Genomic DNA, 20,040 nt, shown 5'->3' with positions numbered 1-20,040 from the left:
CGCAGATTACTAGAAAACCTGCTAAAGAAGGTCCGTCACGGTATGGCTGTCAGTCCATCATGCCTCGTGACACGTCACGCGACCATATATGGCTGTCAGTATGTCAGTATGCCTCGTGACACGCTCCATATATGGCTGTCTCCATATATGAAGATCACAACACTGACCTCATCAAACCCTGGATAGCCATACATGGAGTCAGTCTGAATCATCACCTATATCTGTATATATGGAGCCGGCCAGCAACTCTACATCTGACCTCAAACCTCAAACTCTTAGATCTCCATATATGGAGCTGGCCTGTTCTGACATTCTATAGGTTGATCCTTCCCCACTCGTCCTTCCTCTTCGATGTCTCCTTTTGACTGATACCTGTCCATTCAAAATCTAGACGACCTGTTCTGACAATTCTATTGCGGATTGTGGTGCTCTCAGGTGGTCTGGGAGGGCATTCCACTGCCGAGGAGCAACTGAGCAGAAGGCCCGGTCCCCGTGGTCTTTTTTCCTTTGAGAGTGTTTGAATTACCAGAGCGGAGGTAACCGTATATATTTCGTCCATTTGAAAATAGCAGATCTACAAGCTCACAATGCGTTGCAATGTGACGCATTGTGAGCTTGTATATCTGCTATTTTCAAAAGCTTTTGTAGGCCTACACATTTTGAACTTGTGAAATGGGACTTGAGAATTACAGTACATTTCAAGCACAACTCAATACAAAAACTGTTAACTGGACGACACCATAAATTACACTTGTTTACAATAGGGTCCACCCTTTTCAATTCATCAGAGACGTACATACAAATATACACAAAATCAAAAACAGGAAAATCATCATAAAACAAGGTAAACTGGGAAAAAACTGAAACAGTGAGGGGAAAGCGGTGGGGGGAGGTGGAGTCAAGGGATCCACATGTCTTAATGACTGTTGGTAGGGCGTTCCACATTTTGGTGGCATATGAGCGAAATGAAATTAGTCCATTGTTTGTGCCGAATCTGGGTTGCACATGGTTTGTTGGACCCCTCTGGTGTTGTGGGTGTGGTCATGTCCATGTGTGGTCCAGCCCTATGGAATATATGGAATGTACATGCTAATAAAAAGTATTTGCATATTAGCCAGGGATCCTTTTAAGTAAAAACAGTTGAGTACTTTTTTCTGCCCATTCTACATACTACTGTGAAATAAAATGATTGATTGAAATATTAATAAAACAGTTTGCAGAATTACAGTACATTTCAAGCACAACTCAATACAAAGACTGTTAACTGTGAGTGGACGACCCAAATAAAGCATTACATTTGTTTACAAGAGGGTCCACCAATAGTTCAATTCATCAAAAATCTGTCCATCTCCTCCACGCACCTGCGTCGCCCTTTAAATGCAGTCTCGTGTTGGTGACGTATCCTCTCCATCCAGTCATCTGCTCCTCTGTATCAGCTGAGCTGATCGAGTTTAGGCTACTGTGCTGTGCTCCTACACCGGCCTCTACAATAATAACAACCACAGCGTTTCTGTACAACTGTTTCTGTGAGTAAATTAAATTCCACAACACACCATCCATCCATCCACATAATATTGATTGATTAATTTCAGCCGCGGGTTTTGTTTGCGTAAGAGGTTTTGATTGTTTGGGGTCGTGTTTGTAAACGCGCTCTTAAGAGTCGATCCTGCTGCTCCAGATTTGCTGTTGCAACGAATGAATATCGATTCACTTGTTATATCATTATCAAACCGGTTGCCCCGAAATGTTAAGTCGCCCTTCGGAGTCTTTGTGCAACGTATTAGTCCGTATTTTCCCAATAAGAGAGGTGTTTTAATCACGCCTGTGTCGGAATCTCTCGGACGTTCTTAATGGACGGCGGTGACTCGAGGGGGCGCGTCCGGTGAAACCCGGAATTAAACTATGTAAACGGGAAGTAAACTAGGGGGAAAAAACGTCGTTCGGACACAAATGGGATTAAAACGCATACATATTAAATAATATGGAATAATACATTGCACAAAGACTCCGAGGGGCGAGTTAACATTTGGGGGAACCGATTAAGCACATAGGCTATATGTTTTTGTACATGCACGGAGAAGCAACGGGCTGTACTGTACTGGTGACGGTGCACTAAGCACTGGCGGAGTGTCTTATCATATCACCAAGGCTAGCCGCGGGTTAGAGCACTAGCATTTCGTTTTGGGTTTGATATTGAGTAAAAACTCTGCGTTATTAGTTGGTTTTGCACTCATTCTGATGTTCTAACCTGCATTTTTGTGTACCGCTGCCGGTTTTAAGTATTAACAGTTTTCAGAATTACAGTACATTTCAAGCACAACTCTATACAAAAACTGTTAACTGTGAGTGGACGACCCAAGCATTACACTTGTTTACAAGAGGGTCCACCTTGTTCAATTCATCAAAACATTTAGAGACGTACAAATATACACTTCTATATAGCCAAAGAACGGAACAGGAATTCATCAGCCTTGTGTCTGAACACCTTGTGTATGAACACAAGAACACAAGGCTGCTGTACTTTATACTTCATACTAAGCATTTTAAAGTATGGTATGAGGTTAGCCCCTTTTGGGACCCTCTGTTACCTTTTTCTGAATTTTGTACGGCGGTAGCTATAGGGTCCCTCGTAGCTTATTCCACTCTCCATAGGACTCAGATTGACCTACTCTCTGTTCACGGAGACCTGCGCCGTCGCTTGAGTGTTGGTGAGATGTTTCAAAGATGCATAACCCAGCAGCTATAGGAGACAACGGAAACGTGTGCGAAAGAGCGCTAATCGGGCCCAGACGGTGGCGTAACCGTCTGGGCACCCGACTGATAATCCAGTCGCAGTGTGCCGCGGGTTCGACTCCCGAGCCCGACACGGCCTTTACTGCATGTCTTCCCCCATCTCTCTCCCGTTTCCTGTCAGCCTACTGTCTGTCCCTTCAAAAAAAAAAAAAAACAATAAAAGGCGTAAGCCGCAAAAAAAATATCTTAAAAAAAAAAGAGAGCGCTAATCGGAGTTTCCGTTTAAGTATTTTTTTTTTTTTTAAGTTTTGGCTTCTCTGAAATTCTCTCTTCCTCACTTCCCATGTCCCGCCTCCCACGACAGAACAGTATTATAAACATCCTGCATGTATGCGGTCGTCCAATCAGAGGCAGTAACTAGGACGTGCAGCTAGCCAGTCTCGGTCATGGTCTCGGTGCGGGAGGCGGTACAATGGGATGTCAACAAGGAAGAGAGAGGAGCAGCGAAGCAAAATAAAAAAAAAAGATTAAAAATACTTAAACGGCAACTCCAATAAGCGCTCTTTCGCACACGTTTCCGTTGTCTCCTATAGCTGTGTTATGCATCTTTGAAACATCTCACCAACACTCGAGCGACGGCCCAGGTCTCCGTGAACAGAGAGTAGGTAAATCTGCGTCCTATGGAGAGTGGAATAAGCTACGAGGGACCCTAGGCTACCGCCGTCCAAAATTCAGAAAAGTTAACCAAGGGTCCCGAAAGGGGCTAGGTATGAGGTATGAAGTCGGGGACAAATTAACCGTGGGGCCGTGGCCCAGGGGCCCTTGGCATTATGGGGCCCCTCGGGGAAATTGGACCGTGAGGTACTAGGTTTGACGCCCTGAAAAGGGCTCCTGGGACCCTTCATTGGCTGTTGATTTTGTTAAATTTAGGTTCAAAAGATGAGAAAAACACGAAAATGTCACGCGCGCGCACGCGCACTATGGGGGCCCTGCAAATATTACCGGCCCAGGGGCCCTCGTGGGGGTTAATCCGTCCCTGTATGAAGTACAGCAGCCTTGTGTTCATACAACATAAAGATTGGGTATTGGGTAAGACTGACGTTATGTATCTTTCAGGACCTTTCACTGCTTCGTCTCAACCATTACTATATGGCTCTGGTCTCAGCCACCGTGGTGTATTTTTTGACATTCCGTTTCTAATTCTCTCCAAAGTTGAATGTTGCCACTACTGTTGGAGCAGCCATAAACTACACGGGTTCACCCCGATGTTCTGGGCATCTTTGTAAAGTTAGTGTTGTAAAATAGTAACATTTGAGCAGACTAACATCAGTCACTCTACCATTTAATCTAGTAGAAGACCTGCGAGTTTACACAGATATTGTCTTCTCTGCCTACAGGAAAAACGTTTGCTGCGACCATGAGACCCGTTTCTGAATTAGTCTATATACATTTTCGCCATTTGAAAATAGCCGATCTACAAGCTCACAATGTGTCGTACATTTTTCTCAAGTAAATGTTTAATTCTGGCCTTTAACTTGTCACAACTATTTCTACATTCCAGTATTGATACTTTAACTTAAGCAAGAAATATGAGTTTTTTTCCACCACTGTTTTTTTAACACGGTTTAAAGTCTTTTGTGTTGGAACCGCTTGCAGGTGTAGTAGCACCATCGTCATCTCAGCATGGCCTCCTCGCCCACCTCCACCCCGTTCACCTCCAGCGGCCGCTCTTCGCGCTCCGCTCCCCGGTCCTCCGGTGGCCGTGCGTCCTCCCATTCCTCCCCGTCCGGCACTGGTACCGGGACCAGCCCGGCTCGTCTCTCCCGAGTCCAGGAGAAGGAGGAGCTGCAGCACCTCAACGACCGCCTCGCCAACTATATCCAGCGCTCCATCGAGCTGGAGAGCCAGAGGTGGGATTGATTGAATACTGATAGGCAGAGGTTGGATCAAATGAAAACTAGGGTTGTGATCGGAAATCGGGGCCGATCACATCATTTTCAAATGATCGGAATCTTATTGGGAGCAAAAGAAAACGTGATCGGGACATCCCTAGTATCAATATGTCCATATCATGATATTGGACTGGATATTGTCTGATTTTGGATATTGTGATATATATATAAAAATCGGCAGACTCGAGTCTCAAAATCAAATGATCTGGATCGGGAGCATACAGTACTATGCAAAAACAACAGTTGGAAATCTTTTTTGTTTGTTTACAGGGGCCAGTTTAAGGGCTCGCATTCCTTTACGACTGGAATCTACATTTTTGTAGCATAGGAGCAAAATTAATTTAACCCAATTGTTTCAGTCAAATCTGGGTTGAACGTGATTTGTGGAACTCCCTCTGGTGTTGTGTTTGTGGGTGGCGTTGAGGTTTTAGGAAGTTGTTAGACAGGTACATGGGTGTCAATGAGGTGTAGTGTTGTGTATCTTGTAGACCAGGCCCATTGTAAGTTGCTATACTCTGTCCTCTACCATAAAGGCCTATTCATAACTCCAGTTTTAGGTGATAACCTATAAGTTGACCACCGAAAACTACAACATGACTTCACGCCAACTCGCCGCTCACCCGAAAACATCTTTCTTGTTTACCGTTTCAGTGGTCACCTTAACACCTAAAAATGGAGTATGAATAGGCCATCTTGACCTATCAAAATGAGCAGGTGTGAGCAGGTGTGAGTTGTATATTAGGATTGAGGACAAGCAGTAGCATGGAGTGACCAGTTTGTTTTTGCATGTCAGGTCGGCCATGGTGCTGCTGCTCGACGAGAACGAAGAGTCCAAGACCCGGGAGCTGAGCACCGTGCGGCGGCTCTACGAGACGGAGCTGGCCGACGCTCGCAAGTCCCTGGATGAGATGGCCAACGAACGGGCCCGTCAGCAGCTGGAGGTCGGCAACCTGTCCGAGGAGCTCACCAAGCTCAGAGCCAGGTGACCGATTCTACGAATGTATTAACCGTTTGCAAATGGCACGTTCCATCAATCCATCCATGAATCCATCAACAGCTCCTCTCCACACCACATTAGTAACTTTCATTGTTCCATGAACTAAATGTGATGAACAACGTTACATTATTAAAAAACAAAGTTTAAAATTTAATAACAGTTTGCAACCAAAAAAAGCACATTGGTACGATTTATACAAATGGTGCTAAAAGGATAACACAAAGGTTTCAACTAAATAAACAGGACCACAATCCTGCGTGTTTAGTTGAAACCTAACCCTGGAACATGCCCATCGTGTGAACCTTGGATCAAGACAGACTATCCTTTATAGATGTATATTATTGATTTTCGACATGGATACTGAACAAGTACAAGTCGGATCGATTAAAATACATATTTGATAGTCTTGAGCCAAGGCTAGTTGAAACCTTCTGTTTATTTTGTTGAAGCCTGCTGACGTGGGCTTCTTAAAGTTGTGCCTTGACACAAGTTCAGGGTGCCTCAGAATACTTAATATTTGGTCTCTTCAGTTTAACCAGTTAATACCCTCTAGACTTGGTAAAACGGATCCGAGTTAAACTGTAGTTGGTGCGTTCTTTTTCAACCTACAGTACACAAAGGCCCCTTTTCCACCAAAAGTACTTTGGTTCTAGAACCGGTTCCATTCTAGATTCTTGGACCCTTGGTGCTTTCACAGTTCCAAACCAAAACCAGTTCTGAATCTGAACCAATTAATTTTCAGTGGAAACGCTCTGAACTGGTTCAATATTAAGGCGGGGGGGGGGGGGGGAAAGAACCGAACCGGTTCAACCCCGGTGGCAAATGGGCCACAGTCTCTTCACCAAAAATAGCCGATTTACAAGTTCACAATGCGTGTTTGTTTTCTTTCCTCAGGAACCAGAAGAAAGAGAGCGACCTGGCTCATGCTCTGACTCAGTGGAGGAATCTGGAGGAAGCGTTCAACCAGAAGAAAGCTGACCACAGCACCCAGCTAGCGAAGACCAAGAGGTTGACCGCTGACGTTGATGAACTCCAAGCTCAACAGAAACATGTATGTATGCACATTTTCTTTTTTCAACTTATCCCCATGCCAGTTAAGCTAGCTTGTAGTGTTGGAAGCAGTGAAGCATAATGTTTACCTGGCAAAATAGGCCAATATTTGTATAGTTATAATGGTTGAACACAATAGTGTCATACTGTACTTCACCAGACTGTTCAGTTCATCTGCATTGCTCTGTTTAACAGGCGTAGGACAACTTATAACTTAGATAGATGGATCTTTATTGTCATTGTAACATGTACAATAAAATGAAGTGCCAACCAATCAGTGCATCAGATCACAAAACAACAAAGCTAAAAATATGAAACTAAAACAACAAAACACACATGACCGTACTTCTGGTTATTGCACAACCCCTGTAGCACTAAGCATATATATTGCACAATAAACATGTAATTGCAGCTGTTATTGCACAAACCCTTTTTGCACTTAAGACAGCAGGAAATAAAAAAAAACATGTATTGCAGCAGATCATTTCTTAGCAGCATTGAGTGCAACTACCGCTGTGGGATAGAAGCTGTTACTGAATCTGCTGGTCCCTGACTTGATCACTCTGTACCGTATGCCTGATGGCAACAGTGAGTGACCGGGGTGGGAAACTTGCTAGGGAACACAAGCCTGAAGGAGAGTTTTGATGGCCTTCTTGAATGCATAAAAAATATCTCTTCATTCACAGTGTCACTACACGGAAGGAAACTTGAACTGTCTGCCTTCCAGACGGTGTAGAAGTGTGTGTGTAGGGGAAATTACTTTACAGTAGCGTTTTAAACATTCCCATTGCCAACTTTTATAAAGATGCTCGGTAATATAACTAATTGTATTGCGTTAGGTTTATTGATTGTGTTCCGTGTGTGTTAGTTGGATGCAGTGCTGGCGGACACAAAGACCCAGATGAACTCTGAGATGCTGAGGCGGGTGGACATGGAGAACCAGATGCAGACTATGAAGGAGCAGCTAGACTTCGAGAGAAACATCGGCAAGGAGGTATGCCTGTCTGTCACCATTATTACATCATCGACTAATCGTTATTTTTGTTTCCATGTTGAAAAAATGTCCATACATTTTCCAAAAAGGTGTAAATAGTTGAGCTACAAGCTTACAACGCATGTGTTCTAAGCCAGGGGTTCTCAACCCATGGGTTGCTCGTGTCTGGTGTGTGTGTGTGTGTGTGTGTGTGTGTGTGTGGTGTGTGCGCGCGTGCAGGAGGTCCACGATATCCGGCGCAAGCATGAAAGCCGCCTGGTGGAGGTGGATTCAGGAAGGCGTGCAGAGTTCGACACGAAGCTGGCCGAGGCCATGCAGCAGCTCCGCCAGGAGCACGATGTACAGATCGGCCAGTACAAAGAGGAGCTGGAACGCAACTTCAATGCCAAGGTACCTGAGACACACGCACAGTACTGCAACTGCCAATGCCAAGGTGTGCGTGCGCGCGTGCGCACACACACACACACACACACACCCACTCAAAGCAACGTTAAAGGACAACTTTGTTTTTGTTGTTTTTCAAACAAGGTTCATGTTTTAGGTTGAATGTGAAGGGGGAAGTGACAAACTGACATTGAGCCTACAACACACAGTATTGACGATATGCACACTGCTGCCATTTTTTAACACTCATCTTTTACTCTCTAATATCAACCTAAAACCAAGTTGTCCTTTAAGTGCCTGTCGGCTCAGGACGTGTTTGGTTATACTGCAGATTTCCACGAGGTGCGCACACGGCTGTCTTTACTTGTTGGAACGAGGCGAGATGACTTGGCCTTGCACACAAACGCGCATTACACTTTTCTTCCAGATTCTTTTAACCCTCTCTCTCGAATGTTTCAGTTTGTTGCCTCAACAATTATTTTTCTTAGCTCTTGTGTCAAGGAGCCACATGCAGCAGGCATTTTGTGCAGGAAAACATTAGAGCACAAGGCAGTGCAGTGAGCCGAGGCAAGATGGCCGTGACAGCAGTAAAAGAGGTAGAAGTCAATGTGACGCCGTGTTCACACTAGTGGCGACAAAGCAACGCGCTTCGAGCTGTTTTCAATGGAAGTTTGCAACAAGATGCTACAAACTGATGCCCGGCACTTTCTTTTCACTAAGACTTGACGGGCTAGAAATAAGTTGAGCTGGCTTTGACTTTTTTCAGCGCTCCAGTAACCTATACCCTTTTCATTTACACATTGTGGCTTGAGCAACGCTGGTCTTTTGGCCCGACCATTCACACTGCATTTGCAAGTGACTAGATCGGATCTGTCACGGAACTTTGTGTTCAGACTGACAGCCTGAATCAGATCAATGTGTCGCATCTAGATTGGAATCCAATTTGTTTAAATAAGTCTAAACACAAACGAGTCACATGGAATCCGATTTAGATCTGGTTACTGTGTTCGGATCTCCTGAAATTGGATTTGAAACCACCTCTGAATGTGGCTCAAGTCGCATTTGTAAAAATCTGATTCCATGTGACTTGTTTGTGTTTAGAACGGACTTATTTAAACCAATCGGATTCCAATCTGGATGTGGCACAGATCTGATTCAGGCTGGATCTGGCTGCCAGTGTAAATGGGGCCTTAATGGGTTTAAACTTGGAGACAATGTACAGTAGCTGAAAAGGCGTTGGTTGTTGTGTTGTCGCCACTATTGTGAACGCTGCATTAAGAAGTGAAACCTAGGCCAGAGAGTCTGTAAAGGAAGACTGTATAATTTGTCTGTTTCCCTGCTAAAATGATCACATAAATCCTGTCTTGTCGAGGCAACAAATGTATTTTAGTTTTGAATGTTTCAGACAAAAATCTCATCGCTGTGTATGCTGTATGTTTGCTTCCAATGCTCTGCGTACCGCAGCTCGAGAACGCCCAGCAGACTGCGTTGAGGAAGGGCGATGCCGTCAACGCCACCCAGGATGAGTTGACCACAACCAAGGTCCGCGTGGAGACCCTCTGCGCACAGCTGCAGCTCTACCAGAAAGAGGTTGGTGGCCTAAAGCATTATAGACGGGAATAGTTGTACGATGTTTTGCATACAAATTATATCCCAGATTTACTAAGTGGCTGAGCTACTATGTCTAATAGGCTATAGTGTGCAAAGTATTATTATTTTTTTAACTGCACAATATTTTAGAAATGTTTTTATTGATTTTATTTCTGTTATTGCTTCTATTATGTTTGTCAATGCGTATGCAGAGATACTTGGGTTCTAAATGCATTTTAAAAAGTGTGATGGAGGGTATGCATGTGACATCATCGTACCCGGAAGTTATGCGGGAATGCCTACAGAGGTGGCAAAACAACTTTCTGGCCTTGACACATCCAAACTACTTTATACTTCATCCTACTCGTTTTTGAACGTTGTGTGTGTGTGCTTTTTTGATTGACGTTCGAAATACAACTCATCCATTCTTGTGTGTGCACCTGTCAGAAAGCGTCGCTGGAGGGCCGGGTCCAGGACTTGGAGCGGACCCTGGACAGAGAGAGGGAGCTGTGGAGCCAGAGGCTGGCCCAGAAGGAACAGGACATGCAGGGAATGCAGGCCAAGATGCTCCGCCAGCTGGAAGACTACGAGAGCCTGCTGGACGTCAAGCTGGCGCTGGACATGGAGATAAATGCCTACCGCAAGATGTTGGAGGGAGAGGAGCAGAGGTAATGACCTTTAACCCTGACCCTCTGGACATGGAGATCAGAGCCAGAGTTACTACAACTCTGTTCACTTCATGGGGCCAGGCCAATCTTCTACATAGACTAATATTGGCGAAGAGTGACAAAGTCCTGGAGCGTTGACAGAATGCACTGGACTCGGGCAACAGCCCAGCTTTAATCTTAAATTCCTTTATTTTAGATCGTTTTTGTAATGGTACAACATTACAGACTTTAGTCGTCACTGTACAATACTTTAAAACAGTTGTGTGCATGTTGCACACATGCCTAAAATTGCTGATATTTGCCCCGCCCTCGTTGAAAACAATGTATTTCAAACTCCAGCTTGTCACACTCCAGGCTGCATGAACAGTGCTCGAGCACTCCGTTTTCTGCCCCCTCAATGTCGTAACTCTGTCTGTACTCTGATGAGATCAATGCCTACCGGAAGATGTTGGCGGGAGAGGAGCAGAGGTATTGACACGCACACCAGCGTTGATTCCGTCGACTAAAACTGACTAAAAATGTTAGTCTGCTACCTAAACATACTGCCAAGAAAATGGTGGTTAGGGTTGGGTGCATAGAGTAATAAAAGGATAGAGGCCGGAGCGACAGCTCCGCCCCCTGCTATTAATTTCAGTGGAAGTTGCTCAGTGGCGTTTTGAAGCACCTGGAAGAACAGTCTACTTCTGCATTTTCTTTGATTTGGACACCAAAATATGGTGTCCAAAATGCGGAAGTGCAAACGAGTGCTCAATGTTAAAGCCCAGATGCACGGGGTTTCCTCGTCATAAATCCTCGCCTGCAGTCCCCGCTCTTACCACTAGGGCCGAGCGCTTCAACGTTAGAGAGCCTCCCTGGGGGCTTGGTTAGGTGTCACTCCCAGAAAATGGCCGATCTACAAGCTCACAACGTGACACGTTCCTATGTCTTACAGACTGAAGCTGTCACCGAGCCCCATCCAGCACTCGGCGGTGCCGCGGACGCACGCTCACGGTGCGCGTAGGCTGAGGGGGAAGAAACGCAAGATGGAGGAATCCAGTGGAGGTACGCCAGCCTACAAGATGTCCACCAATTCCACGGCTTCCGGTCCCATCAGTATCGATGAAGTCGACGTAGAAGGCAACTACGTCGTACTGAAGAACAACTCTGACGAGGTAAGATGCTCTGTCAAATGATTTTGCGCCGTATGGTTGCAACTTACTCCGTATGGTTGCAACTTACTCCGTATGGTTGCAACTAGGGATGCACCGATGTATCGGCCGATATTTTCCGTTATCGATCGGTATCGGCAAATAAAACTGACATTAACCGATGGCAGTAGCCGATATTTATCTGTTGATAAGCATACATTTCTGCGTCGGCTATATTGGTGTGCTTATCTGCAGCCGACCAAGCTGTAGTTTCTGAACTTGTATTTGTTTCCCTGGCACAAAAGGGAGAAATAAAAACTAAATAAGCGTATATCGGTTATCGGCTAAATTGATATTTTAAACATCTGTATCGGCCAAGAATTTCCATATCGGTGCATCCCTAGTTGCAAATTGCGTTGTATGGTTGCAACATCCTCGGCTACCGGGTCTCTACACTCTCCGGTCTAAAGCAAAGACTGAAGATTTGTATAGGAATCATACATATAGAGGCGTATCATTCTATATAAACAGGTGTATATTCTATTAACCTTTTGACCTATGTATGCTGTCTGAGTGTATTCATGTGGTCTCAGCACTGTGTCCTTTGTGTGACATGTTGTTTTCCACCACAGATATTCTGATTACTCCCTCAAGATCAGAATTGGTTGGGTGGGGAATATGGTATGATGCTCTGTGCAGTACGATAACTTGTTGTCATGTCAAGTCGACCTTTTGGCAGAATCCAAATGTTCTGGCAGTATCCAAATGTTCTGAGAAAAGGATGACTAATGTGTTTTGGTAGAATCTTGGGAAGGGCTACGGAACATTCGTGTGCCGGCCCGGTATTGGGGATATTGTGAAACCATTGGTGTTGTGAAATCATGCTCTATATAATCTGAGGGCAGTCAAAGTGAAGTCAGCTAATAGCCGACTAAACTGACGGACCATATCTCACTTTTGGTTCATCTTGCTTTGTATGGCAATATCATCCTTACTCTTTGTACTTCATCATTTTGACTGAATCATTTGAACTCAGCCAACTTGTATCATCTACTTTATCTTTTGACTTACTCTCATTTTTGTATTATCTTCAAATAAACCTTTTTGATTAAGACCTAATTGCTTTGCCTCATTATCTACTGGAATATTGACAAACATCAATAGTTTGTCATCAGTTCTGGTTGAATATGAATGTTTAAACGTAACATTAATAATCTGTTTTAGAAAAGAAGAAATGTATTGGGTTTATTTGTCTTATCTGCCTGCTGACATTTCCAGGAGCAGCCACTAGGGGGATGGGTGGTCAGAAGGACTCACCCGAGCATAGCAAACGTTTCCTTCCACATCCCTCCTTCCTGTGTCCTGCACGGAGGCCAGACGCTCACTGTAAGTTCTACTGTACATTGTAGCCTACTGATGCTCACTGAGTAGTTTCTAAGTTCTAACCCAGTGGTTTTCAACTCTTTTCATATAAAGGTCCATTATTTATTCAACATTTGAACCACAGAACCACCATTTGATGAGATTTAGCCTCTCTGACACAAAACGTTGAATATGTTGTCCTTGGAATGATTTTTCCACAATTCCATGCTGTATTGTATAGAGTGTGTGTGTGTGTGTGTGTCAGATCTGGGCAGCAGATGCAGAGGTGGAGACTGACCCTGGGAACATGGTCATGCAGGGTCACAAGAGCTGGGGTCCGGTCACTGATGTGAGGGTGGTCCTCCTCACCCCCGACCAGGAGGTAAGGTTAAAGAGACACTTCACCCTTTTTGCAAAAAAGGATGTTACTGACGTTTAGAAGATTGCGAATACTTTCCTGGGGGTCTTTATGTGGTTTTAGATTTTAGTAGTGAGCCCAGTGTCTCTGATGTCATCAACACTGGGCTCACTTACTTCCTGGACTACATCAAGGACTGTCTAAAGAGGACGAGACGCGAAGACCGTACGGGCGACGCCATGTTGCTCCATGGTGCTCCATGGAAGGAAAGAAACATGCGCAGTTGAGACCTAGGACAAATAAAGAGGAATGTGCACGGAGGTGTGGCTCGGTCTCCTGCAGGATGTTTGCACATGCTCAGTGTAAACAGGAACTGCGATGATGGAGTGTTCCAGCAGAGGTGCTAGAGGTGCATGAGAGTTGCTGACCCTGAACTGAATAATAAAGGATATAAAAAAAAAGTACAATATAGCCTATAGTACAATGTTGATTTTGTTTTTATTTTAAAAAGTAAATCAATTTCATAACTGTCGAAAAAATGTTGTGTATAACAGACTGAAAGACAAAGGAAAAGTAAATTTACTAAATGTGTTTTTCCTTTTGTGGATTTTCCATGTTCTTTTGATGTGTTAAACTTTTATTTTTGTGAAATGACAAAGGAACATGGATACTGTTCATTCAAGTGCTGTGGATGATATAAAACATTTGAAAAGGGAAGGGTGACTGCTGTTTAAATCAAAGTTATGAGCTTTCTATCTAGCACCTCTGCTGGAACACTCCAGCAGTTCCTGTTTACACTGCACATGTGCCAACCTCCCGCAGGAGACCGGGCCACACCTCCGTGCACATTACTCTTTAATGTTTCTAGGTTGAGACCAAGGAAGCTCTGAGAAGGAAGTGAAGTGGTCACGTGACTGGGCTGCGCCATGACACTTTCATGGACACTTTCATGGGAGCCAAACTACCCGGAAGTTTGGCAGAATGCACTGGAGTCAATGAGAGCTCAGTGACCAGCTCATGAACAAACATTATTTATGAACAATTGAGACCTTTTGTAAAGTAATCACTTCTGGAAAATAACAGACCTGTAACACATTATTGTCTGCTGTGGTGTTATTCGATGTGTACACTGTGTAATTTTTATAGAGGTATGGTATCTAAAGAGCACAAAGTACCTTTCTGAACGCACCAAGTATCGCGAGACTTCCCACCATTTCCTGTCTGGCAGCCAAATATTGCGATACTTCAGAGCCAGAAACGATACCTGCTGCTGTTTAGATCCTCCGATAAAATTATATACTGTGCACTGTGCACATCGAAAAGTAAGTGATTAGAAAACAACCTGTGATATGTCTTCTGTTATTTTCCAGAAGTGATTACTTTACAAAAGGTCCATTTCATGAATAATGTTTGTTATGAGCTGGTCCAGCCGGCTCCATTCACTGCCATGTATTCATTGCACTTCCGGTGTGAGTTTGGCTCCCATGAAAGTGTCCATGAAAGTGTCCTTCTCAAAGCTTCCTTGGACTACATATTGTCTCAGTAAGACAGCCCTCCCCCTATTCAGTATTTAAGTCCGACGTAATTTTGTAGTGCTACGTTACGCCCGGGTCCAAGTGGCACCAGCTCCCGTCTGCATCTCATTGTAAATAGAATATCTAAACGCGTGAATCTTTTTACAATGACGTTATTTTTCAGAAAGGAAGCCATTGAGGGTTAAAATGGGTCTTAATGCTTCCAACTCGAGTAGAATTATTAATGTTTTGTACAAGTTTCCATGACAAAAAAAAATATGATGTGGAGACAATAAAGACTATTATTATCATTATTATTGAAGGTGGTAACAGTCCATTTGCTCAGTAAAATATTTCGGGGGCATATTTATAATGTTTGCAGGCTTGAGTATGTTGAATCTAGTTTGCATTAATGAGGATTTAGTTGACACAATGAAATAAAATGGCTATTATTCCGTTTGGGGCAGACGGCCTGTCACCGCCAGATTTGGGAGAGCAGCGCAGCTTTGTTGTTGCGAGGAAAGCGGTAAAATTAGACTTTCGTGGTTGTTTTCGTCTCAGATTTAGTCCGACGGAGCGTCACAGTATAACTCTATGGGGACACAAAAGCGTATATGGGGACACAAAAGTAGGACCCGGAAGTATCTCACGTGCTCACGCTCACGTCGCAGCTAAAATACTGAATACACACAGAGGAGCAGTGCACCAAAGCATTATGGGAATTGTAGTCCAGGAAGGAAGTGAGCCCATTGTCGATGACATCAGACCTTAGAGTATATATGAATAGAGACGGCACCGGATTTCTCCTCCCGTCCACTTGCATTAAGTTGCTCAAAAGCGCATGAGGCGATTTCACTCCTCCTTCCGGGTAGGAACAGAGTGCATTCTGGGATGGATTGGACCCATATCGTGAACGCGCTGGCCGTTGACTATCATTGCACGCGTTCACGTATGAAACAGCGTTCACGTGTCATCATGAACGTGCGCAATGATAGTCAACGGACCAGCGCGTTCACGATTTGGGTCCAAACTGCAATACCAAATTCGGCCACTATGTCCATTTCGCCTCAGGGTTTCCTCCGGGTGCCGTCTCTATTCATATATATATATATATATATATATATATATATATATATATATATATATATATATATATATATATATATATATATATATATATATATATATATATATATATAGCATCAGACACTGGGCTCACTGCTAATACTGTATCTAAAACCACATTACACACATAGACCCCCAGGAAAGTGTTCGAAATCTTCTTAACGTCATTAACATATATATATATATATATCATTTATATATATTTTTTTGCAAAAAGGGTGAAGGTTTCATGACATTAATTAATGTTCATTTATTTATTTTTCGTTTTCTCTTAGGTTTTATGACCTCAATTACACCCAAACAACCTGAACTTTATGTGTTCTGAACCCTTTTGAGCTGCAATGAAAAGAGGCAAACAGGCCTCAACCGTGACATCAGCTGGCAAATCCCTATGTCATATATGGGCTTTGTGGAGTCTTACCTCACACTCTACAGGCAAATCAGAGCACTTGTTTGAGCCAGAAAATCTACTGAATGTTAAAAGTTAATTGAAAATGTATTGAAAATAAAAATGTTTATGTCACAATCTCTTTAAAGTCCTATTTGTCACATAGGCCTACATATGCGTACTTTGTTCTCCGCATTTGACACATTTCTTGGAGCGGTGAGCCCTAGCCGCGACGCGCTCGGGAATCATTTGTAGTCTATCTAACCTAATTTATGTTAAAAACAAACCCGGATCGTATCTGCTCTTCTCTGCTTACATCCAGGAGACAGCGGAGCGCCATGTGGTGTGTGCCCAGGCGGCGGGTGAAGAGGAAATCGGCATGTTCCACGAAGAGTACATGGAGGGGCATGATGTACGGCGTTTAAGGAGACCGGTAAGCACTATGCAATGCATACATGGACATAAATTACCACTGTGCTCTGCTCTGGTGCGATATCCACTCGGATCAACATTAATACCGTAAAAGTAGTGGGTCGCACTCAGAGTGACAAGAGTCAGATGGGGGGGGGCGGGGGGGGGGGGGGAGAGACAGCGGAGACGGCGCTGGTTTCACCTGACAAATATGACTGTCATCATTTCTTGTTTATTATTCTTTACATGTCAGATGAATGGACAAACGTTTCAGCTATCCAGCATGTAAATAATGTCAACTCACTCTTGCGACCCACTACTTTTATTAAGGCATGCACATAAAAGCCATCCAAACCAAAATGTAAACACAAGGCACATTGGGCATAAACTAATCTCTAAAGCCAGACTTATCTCTTCCACGATGTTCGAATGCTACCTTTGTCGTTCGCCCGTAAAAGATGTTTGAATGCTACGTTTGTAGCATTAGTTCTGCCCCGTAAAAGAAACTCATCTGCTCTTGAGATCAGAAGTATATGCAAACAATCACAGTGCGGCATTGGGGAGATGGCACAGGCGGAAAGGACATCAATTTTATTTTGTATTCCTTATCAGTGCTTCCGAGGTCGACTATTAGGCGGAAGCGTTTGAAAATTGTGGAAGTTCTATAGGCATTGTGGAAGTTGTATCTCGAGACTATTGGCATCAACAGACAGTCACAGACGGTGGTTGTTGGCAATTGAAATGTTGACCGTAGTTTCCACTGTTTACCGTCCCCTGCTGCGTACTGTGAAGCCAAAGAAAAGGAAATCAATCTGTGACGTGTGTTCTGTGTCTTGAGGTTAGTGCAGGGGGACAAGCAAGCACTCTGCTGTATGATAGGTGAGGAGGACTGGACTTCCTGCCTTGTATGCATATGAGCTGCTGGGCTTTGCTTAATGCCAATTTGAAATGTCTAGTCGCAGCATGCCAGCATGCATTGTCCCAAATGAAACTGGTCCAGTACTAGATTTTCCTTATAAATGTGAGTTTAGTTGAAAAACGTCAACAGAACTAACTCATTCCATGTGGTTTTTATGTGGTTCTTATATTCCATGCATTAATTTGTTGTCAATCAATAACCGACCTCTGACCTCCCCCCCCCCCCCCATGCTGTGCTGCCTGTGCTAATTTAATGGTCATTGCTTGTCAATCAGTCCATGTTGGTGTTTATTTAGTTTTAGTCTTTTTGAATTACAGTTCAGTTTTAGTCATCTGAAACGTTTTTTGTCGTAGTTTTAAATCAACACGGGTCCATGTGTCTAATGTGTTGTCTTATTCTAGGATTCATCTGCAGAGGCGAGCTGTACCGTTATGTAACATTACCTGGACCCCGTTCCACATCCCACTGAACCATTAACTGGACCCCCTTCCACCTCGCACTGAACCTTTTTACCGGGACGCACTGAACCTTTTAATAGATGTTTGCATAATAATAAAGGTTTTTCTAACGCAAATGCATCCATTGTCTTGCTGCTTCATTGGAACTGCAGAGTTGTAACGGATTTAGTGGCATCTTTGTGAAAACCTTCTCTGAACACAAATATTCGCTGCAGGAAGGTTGGACATGCTTCACTGTCTCCTTCCACAGGAAATGACGAGTGCGACTTATTGTAGTCTGGAAGCGGGTTCTACTAGATTCTCTGAGATGGTAATTAAACAGGATGGTGGCGTTATCGTTTCAAATTCACGGCTTTCATCCTTTCTTTGTGTCCCTTAAAGCTTCCTTTCATTTGACAATGTTTGACCTCAATTTTGAGGTCCGGGCTTTTCACATGACGAACGTCCGTCCACTTCCATTAAGTGCTGCAATTCCACATTTCACCAGTAGGTAGTGGCATCTTCAACGTTGGATAGCCTTACTGGGGGCTTGGTGTGACGCGGGTCAAAAAACTAACCGGGGCAATTTTAAAGCAGTTACCGAACGCAGCGCAACGCATCGTAGGCAGTGGAGCCACCATTCATTGATTAAAAAGGGAACATTCCCTGACGGTGACGGCGACTCAACGCTGGCGCGTCCAGTGGAGCCCCGGCGTTAGATCCATTTAGAACCACAACCATGGAGGTGGATGTGGTAACGCACAATACCCGAGGTAAAAAGATGTAACCACAGTAATTGTGTAATAGACCAAATGGAAGAAACGCCACTAATGTCAGGAACGAGCAGGAGGAATTAAAGTAAACCAACTCCTTGTAGAATGAATAGGCCTATCTCACAGCCCCCTTTCCACGCCCCCTTCCGGTAGATGGTGTTATGGAAATAATATATGTCCATCAAGGTGAATGTATATCTTAGAAGTTTATTCAGAAGAACAGCAACAAGCAAACATCTACTCGTCTAGCAGGCTTAGCCTGCATCACTCCAACTTTCTCTCCCAGTACATCTCTCTCTCGTCGTCTCCATCCCACTAGCCTCCCCAGCTTCTCCGTAGGTCCTCTCTTATACCCCAGAAGCAGGTCCACAGATAAACATGACCTTCACAAAGGTACAATACAATACAGACGCCCTGACTGTCGCCCCCCTCCTGAGACAGGGACTACCTAGTGATACCTATTCAGGCCCAGCAGGTTCTCATAACAAACAATAGGTGTGACATGGTCTTTTACATACAGCTTGATCAAAGGGTTGATTGGATTAAGACAGGCTTTCAGGCGGTGTCGTTGCTCACAGACACGACCAGACAGACTATCATGGAACAATATACTATATTGATTTGAATCTTCATATTTCCCACAACATTCCCCCATTTCGACAATCTTGTCGATATAGAAATATATTTTGACAATTTGTCGACATTACAGAAATATGAAATAAAACAAGTTACATATACAGGCATTAAGATTACATACAAACAAATGCATGCCTAAAATCAAAATTTAAACATATACAGTGTCTTTCCACAGTATGAAAATATGATACAGAGTTCACGAGAATACATAATTGAATATGGACAAAATAAAAAATAAATTAACATTCATTTTCTAAAGGGAAAATATCAAATACTGGCCACATATTTGACTGTCAAAAACCCTGAAATCAATGCATGTCATGATAATAATACAACAGTCCAATTTGCGATAAGAAGCACAACGATAAATAAATGCAACATTAATTCATTCATTCTTAATCTCACAATACAGTTATGGAAAGATTCACCTGAAAAACATAATTACTCTATTAAATGTACCTTTACATTTTATCACCCATGTGAATACATACAACATTAGCGTCTGACCAAGTAGAACATGTAACATATATGATAGGCATCCCCGCAGGTTTATTTTTGTATTGGAATATCCCATATATAACTAATCACAAAAATAACAGACACTGATTCCAAATCTTAAATG

The 20,040-nt window shown here is 43.5% G+C and overlaps 1 protein-coding gene across 1 annotated transcript; it reads left to right on the top strand.

Moving 5' to 3' along the window:
* The first annotated feature begins 1,383 nt into the window (after positions 1-1,383).
* Positions 1,384-18,150, top strand: LOC306938956 (lamin-B3-like). The gene is made up of 13 exons (XM_079523361.1): positions 1,384-1,526; positions 4,390-4,643; positions 5,479-5,667; positions 6,577-6,733; positions 7,601-7,726; positions 7,946-8,116; positions 9,575-9,700; positions 10,148-10,368; positions 11,300-11,519; positions 12,774-12,881; positions 13,123-13,239; positions 16,565-16,675; positions 17,974-18,150. Exons 2-13 carry the CDS (start codon positions 4,417-4,419, stop codon positions 18,007-18,009), a joined length of 1,809 nt encoding a protein of 602 aa, XP_079379487.1. The 5' UTR covers positions 1,384-1,526; positions 4,390-4,416; the 3' UTR covers positions 18,010-18,150.
* The last annotated feature ends 1,890 nt before the right edge of the window (positions 18,151-20,040 follow it).

The sequence above is a fragment of the Electrona antarctica genome (genome assembly GCF_951216825.1).
Source record: "Electrona antarctica genome assembly, chromosome: 15".
NCBI classification, from domain to species: Eukaryota; Metazoa; Chordata; class Actinopteri; order Myctophiformes; family Myctophidae; genus Electrona; species Electrona antarctica.
This window is presented reverse-complemented; position numbering and strand designations above follow the sequence as displayed.